Source organism: Vitis vinifera, chromosome 1 (assembly GCF_030704535.1).
Source record: "Vitis vinifera cultivar Pinot Noir 40024 chromosome 1, ASM3070453v1".
NCBI lineage: Eukaryota > Viridiplantae > Streptophyta > Magnoliopsida > Vitales > Vitaceae > Vitis > Vitis vinifera.
In genome coordinates, this window is record NC_081805.1 from 23788570 (window position 1) to 23795257 (window position 6688).

Here is a 6688-nt window from a genome sequence, read left to right on the forward strand (position 1 = left end):
ATGAAAAGAGCTACAACATCAAGAAATGATAACATTTTTTAAAATTGTTTTTCCGGGAAAATTCAGTGGCATGCAATATAACTTTACTTAAAGCTAAAGGTATACACTGAGCTGTATATATTAGGAAAGAAAAGAAAAGGATATATAGGGCGGGAATCACTGCGAATAGTACTATAGGAAGAGACCAAATGCGTAAGATTGATGCTGTTTGAAGCCACATGCATATTATTGTCTCATACTTGTCTTACAAAAACTCCATAAGGAACCCTAAGTTTAACACAACTGTGTGGGTTTGGTGATATACCGTAAATTAAAGCTCCTATCTCCTAATTTTCCAGATAACTGAAAATGCATTAACAGCCACTAGTTCAAAAGGAAACAGATCGAAATGGACCATCTGCAGCTAAAGTCATTAACCAAAATATCAGAGGGTCTACCTGTATTCCCAGTACACTTGAGGGTAAGCCAAAAAAGAAAAAAGAAAAAGAAAAGGAAAAAGAAAAAAGGAACCGGAAATTGCTTGGAGAAGCAAAAGCTGCCTGTGTTTTCCACTGTGTCTGAGATCAACAAGTCAAAACATCATCATCCATCCAGAGAGTTCTACTCCACAAGAAGAGGAAAAAGGCATTTCCATGGAACAGCCAGAGTTCCTGCAAAAGAGCACACTTAGTAACTGTGATGAAAAAAAGACATAATTACATGCATACATATCTATATCTATATACATATATACATGAAATATCTTGTATTTTATGCTTTTGTCTATCATAAGAAATACATATCCCTTTCCAGGAATATACTTTCAGAGCTACTTTGTTCATATGCCTTTGTCTTTAATTCCAAACCGACATAAGATAACATCTCTCTTCAAAAGCACTAGAAATTATCCATGACATAATCTTGTACAAACAGAAAGCCAAACAACTCGGCAGTTTTTTTGGAACTTGAGAAGTATCTGTTTAGAGGGTTTGTGTCTTGTCCGAGGTATCCTCTCAAGTACTATCATAAGCCACCACTTGCTACACATAATTAAATCAGAATACATCAAATAAACAAAATATACCAAAGCTTTCAAGGGGGCACATGGAAATTAATCATGAGCGGTTCAGCATGGGTAGAAATCAAATTGTACAGCAATAGAGAAGAAACATTGAAGTATATATGGTGTGAAAGCATGTCACCTCACTATGGCTTAATATGCATTTAAAGAAAGCAATTAAGGAACAAGAAATAATTATCATGCAGCAATGTTTAAAACCCTATGCATTTACAAATAGCAATGGAAGAATAAATTATTATTATTTAGAAATGGAGAACTTGATGAAAGACTTTTGATAGCTGATCCCCAATGGGTCTCAAATGAACCCCATACATTTACAAACAGCACGGGAGGGAAAACTAATCATTAATTCACCCTTAAAAATGCTGAATTTCTCTAAGAATATTTTGAGAGCTACATCTCAAATTAGTCCAAGTTAGTGATACCCATTATAGTATTGACAGCCTAAGCACCTAAGGAGAGTAGTACTCTAGACTTGCATATGTAATTAAAATTTAAAACAACTCATGTATGGCTAATCCATGCAGATAACATCTAAGTACATCATTGCTGAGAAGAGAAGACATGCATTTATGTGAGCTTCCTAATTCCAGCACCCGTGACTTGCCAGGAAAAAGAAAAGAAAACTAAAAAACAAAACGACAGGGAAACAAACAAGAGTCCTATTCCTATAGTACTCCAGTTAAATGTATCTGCCTCCTCACAGTACAGACAGACAGAACAGAAAATTTTGTAAACCCAATGAAAGAGTAAAGCATTAAGACACATTTGCCAGTGAGAGTAGCTGCTTTGGTGATGTAATCATCCAAACAAGTCACTAGGTTTTTAACGTACCTGGACTTGTAGTTGTTTCTTTTTCCTCGTTATCTCTTCTTGTATCACTGAAAATTCCCACCACCAAAAGCTTGGCTTGTCTGTGCACTGCTTCTCTCTGAATCCAAGGTGCTGATATTAATACCAGGAGGTGGTAGGTCTCTCTGTGAAAATCCTCCACTGATGGTTCTAACCATCTGCCCCACCCCTAGAAAATCTCTGGTTAGTCTATCAGAGCCCCCCATATTAGCAGTCAGATTCTGGTGGAGCTTGATTTCATCTATGTTGCAAAAGTTTGGGCCATGGCGATGCTGCTGCTGCTGTTGCTGTTGTTGTTCCAGAGTAGACCTATTTGCATTGAATCCTCCATAGGTGTTCTCATTCTCATGTCCACTATATGCATTCACCCCTCCAGACCCACCACCAAAGATGGACGAGCTCCCACCACCAAGAGAATTCATCAGGTCCTGAAGGTGGCTTTCGTTTTCCCCAAAAACACCCCCGAAGTTGGGGCCAACAAGAGGCCTATCAGATTTTGCGTTGGCGGAGGAAGAACCTGCAAAGCCTCGGAGCAAGGAGGCACTGTTGTTGCTCGAGGTCGATCCCATTTGTGCCGCTTTCTGAAGCAATGCAGTTGCAGACATATGCGAAACTGCATTTTCATTTTGGAGAGATGTGCTGAAGAGAGAAGGGACCCCAGAGCTGATTTGATCCCCGATTATGTTACTTGGGAAGAGATTATTCCTTTCGCTACCACTACCTCCATTTACAGTGTTGAACTGGTCAGAAATCAACAACCCTGAAGATGGCATATTAGTGCTGTTATTGGCATTGTTGGTGTTACTGAGCATGCTGTTGGTATTGCTGCTGTTGGAAAAGAAGCTGAGATTGAACAGATTAGCAGCAGAAGAAGGGTTGTTTGTGTTGTTTTGCAGATCAGGAAGATGAACCAGTCCATGGAATGGCTTGTTCGTCAACAACCCCCCATGTTGAGATTGCTGGTCTTCATGAAATTCCTGGTTTGGCTCAGGAATGTAGAAGGCTTGAGAAGGCATGGGCTGCGGCGTTCGGAAGGATGACGAACCAATCGCAGGTGGAATCAGATGGTCGAATTGCCCAGCCCGGGCACCTCCAAGTCGAAGCATGTCACCAGGTTGGTGGCTCTGATCTGGCATGGATGAAATTTGGGGACCCACCTGAGACAAGCCTAACCCCATGTTACTACTTCCATAGAGATGACTGCCAATTGTGCTCATTGGCGTCGGATGTCTTGCACTTTCCTGCGCGAGCGCATCGCAGAAGGCCCTGTGAGTAATGAAGCTGTCACGCCTGCAATAATTATTATAAAAAGAAAGACATTAGATCGGAGTCGATAGTAAAAAGGACAGAAACAAAGTTAAAAATCCCATCATGTCTTTCCACCATTACAAGGTACAGAATCTCATGGACTGCCTTCCTTCAATTTTCACTTTCATTTCTGAAGTTAGGTCCCAGTTTCTATAATGGTTTCGTGCTAAATGACATAATGGCATATATTAGTTCAGAGTACATAACCACAAAAATACAGTGAAATCTTTGAATTTGCACAGAATGTCTAAGGCATGCATCCCTACAAATGAACAGTTTGTACATAAATATAATTTGAATTAGCATTCATCGATGATCTTCATGATCACGAGAGGTCAATAAGCAAGTAGGTAAGAAAGGAACCCAAGATTTTGTCAACAAGTCGCTAAAATTTCCAAACAAGACAGAAGGATAATTAAGGAGGGTGGGTGGAAGAATTTCACTAGAACTTGAAAATGATCAAACAATCAACCAGAAGTACCATTTTAAGAACTGGATATTCAATAAATGCAACAAGGGAATATTTTCAAAATGATGAAAAGTGGTCAATCAAGAAGCTCAGATCAGGAGTCATTGTTTAATTAATGCAAAACCCATGACCCGTCTGGTGTCCCAGTGTGAGAATTATTCTAAGAACGGATGATCAAACCCATGAAAAGCTTGAAAATATTATTCAATTAAATTGCCATAGATTGATAGATAGAGAGAGAGATACTGCAATGGATCTGTGTACTGCAACAGCACAGCTCCAAAACTGAGAGGCATCTTCAAATAGAGAGATGTGGTTGGAGAGACAAGAGGTGTTGGGTTGGTTACCCTTAACGTTATCATGAAAAGGAGTACCTGCAAGAGCACAGCTCTGAACACAACTAGCCAACCCATAAGAGAACAAACCTGGTAAAAACACTCTCTACATGGCATAGCAACACGTGAATAGGAAAAAAAGTAAAAGGCGACGGTTCCGAGGAGAAAGAAAAGATGAACTGTTTTTTCTATCTTTTCCCTTTATTTTTAATTTCTTTAAAAAAAAAACTCTAAGAACATGGCAGTTTCCAGAGATTATTCACGTGAGAGCATTTTTTTTAGTACCAGTAGAAAATGAGGGAAAAAACAAAAACAAGCCGAGGGAGAAAGAGAGAGAGAGACACCCATTTGCAAGAAAACAGAAGAGAAGGAGAAAAGAAAACGAGAACAGCATCAACACCTTTTCTTCTCTCCCATCACTCGAGGAATCTAAGCACTAAAAAACCAAAGAAACCCATCTTTGCATGTCTCTCTTTCTCCCAAACATTATATATATAAGCTTCTATTACGAGATTGATTAAAGGGAGAGAAAGAAAAAAAAAAAGGGAAAAAACAAGGGATTGTTGATTACCTTGAGAAGAGGGTACCACAATCACATCTGTATTCTCTCGTGCCACAGGTCTTGGAATGGGCTTTCCAATCTGATTGAACGGCATACCTCTTAGAGCACTTCTCACACTTCCATTTCTTTTCTCCATGCTTCCTTGAGTAGTGCTTCTTTATACCAGTGAGGTCGCCAAGAGCCCGAGCCGGGTCATGGTGAACGCAACCAGGTTCCGGACACAAATACACCTTCCTTCTCACTTCTTTTGTTGTCTTCTGCTTAAGCTTCCAGGGTAGGTTGTGTCCTCTTCTGTGGAGCTGTAAGTTTTGCTCCCTTTGGAACCCCTTGTTACACACCTCACATATAAATCTATTTGTGGCCATTAGGGTCTTTGGAGAGAGTGCAATGACCTCTGCATCTGGATCTGTCATGGAAAAAGCCAAGCCATAAGAGAAAAAAAAAAGGCTGGGAATATCAAACAATTAGAAGAAACAAAGAAATAAGAACATACCGCACATGTACCAATTCCACTAACAAGTTTCAGAATTAGGGTTTTCTCATGAATATTTTTTTTTTTCAAATTTTTTAATTGAAAAACAAGTTAAGATGTCAGATACTTGCTTGGAGTTCCAGGTTGATTTCTCTTCTTCTTCGGGGGGGCTGCAGCTGGGGCGTTCGATGAGGATGGCACGGCGGAATGTTGTTGTTTCACCTGATTCTGCTCCTCCTCTCTGATTCCAAACAACTGCGCAGGCGTTGAAGAAGCGGCCATCTTGAACAAATTTACCTTTTCTGTACCTTCTTCTTTTTCAAATTGCTTCTTCTGCTGCTGCTGCTGCTGCTGTTGCCTCTCTAGCTCTTCCTCTCCACGGAAAGCAATCTAGAATCCAGAAACAACACACCCCACATGCAATTTAAGCTCTTCTGAAACCTTATCTCCAACCCGTAAAACTCGGGCAATCGAATCAAGCTTTCGGGTGGTAATTAGCACGGGAAATCCAGAAAGGGAAGAAAGAATCTGATAGCAAAGCTAAATCAAGGAAAAGGGAGAAAAGAGAGAAAGAAAATGGATCAACCCATGGACACCTGAAGCCTCCCCTTTCATCTCCTCCTCCTTCTCCTTCTCCTTCCTCACCCCACAGTTTTCCTTTTGCGTTTTAAATGAAAATCTTCAAAACAAGAAATATATATTACTGTATAACAGTACTACTAGTAGTAGTTGTTGCTGCTGTTCTTCTTGGGTGATTTGGTGTCATGCAAATACACAAACACATACACAAACCTCAACCCCACCCTCTCTTTCTCCCTTTTATTCTCTCTCTCTCTCTCTTTTTTACCTTTTTCCTTTTCCCTTTAATGCTTTACCCCATTTTCCTTCACCCTTCTCTCCCTTAAATAAATACACAAATGGGAATTAATTGAGATGAGAATTAATATAGAGAGAGAGAATTGTAGGGAGAGAGAGAAGAGAGAGAGGGTCGGTGGCCCCAACCATCGCCGCATAGCGACACAAGATGGTGCGTGAGAGCAAGCATGAAGGGCAACCCCACCCTCTCTTTCACTCTCTCTTTTAGGATCTTCCTCCTCATGTCCAGACAAAACTTCCTTCATCACCTCTATACTGGGCCACATACTATATTACATAAAACCAAAATATATATCAAAAAAATAAAAGTGAAAATGAAACTCCAAGGAATTATCAATCTTTGATTAACTAAAACTAAATTAGTTAGTAAATGATCTCAAGGTTTTGGTCTTTAGTAAGTTTGAACACTTACACACTGTTCCCTCAATTCCCTTCACCCACTATACAAAATTAAATAAACCCATCTTCAACATGATCTAGGGTCTCAAAGAAGTGCAAATAAAAATATTTATAATCAGTCAAAATAAATATGAATATCTCCAATGGTACAGAAGTTTATATCAGATAAGACGGAAATGTAAGCATTAAAAAGAAGCAAGATAAAAGAGCATTTTCAATACATATATCTGATGGGTAGGACAGCAGTTCTTCGATTGGGTGAGTGAGATACCTGGAGATGAGCTTTTGAGGGCAGTGTACTCTTACTGTTTGAGAGCTTCGGGAGGTGTGTGCGGTTCTGAGATATCCAGTTTGT

General features: G+C 39.7%; 1 protein-coding gene across 2 annotated transcripts; it reads right to left on the bottom strand.

The window, feature by feature from the left end:
• Nucleotides 1-205: 205 nt before the first annotated feature.
• On the bottom strand, nt 206-6037 carry LOC100251079 (protein indeterminate-domain 5, chloroplastic). Of its 2 annotated transcripts, XM_002268243.4 has the most exons (4): nt 5190-6037; nt 4596-4992; nt 1895-3202; nt 206-650 (listed from the first exon to the last, which is right to left on the bottom strand). In XM_002268243.4, exons 1-3 carry the CDS (start codon nt 5338-5340, stop codon nt 1939-1941), a joined length of 1812 nt encoding a protein of 603 aa, XP_002268279.1. In that variant the 5' UTR covers nt 5341-6037; the 3' UTR covers nt 206-650; nt 1895-1938. The 2 variants fall into 2 exon arrangements, with proteins under 2 accessions (XP_002268279.1, XP_019077216.1); XM_019221671.2 differs by lacking the exons at nt 4596-4992; nt 5190-6037 and adding an exon at nt 3936-4225.
• Nucleotides 6038-6688: the final 651 nt, after the last annotated feature.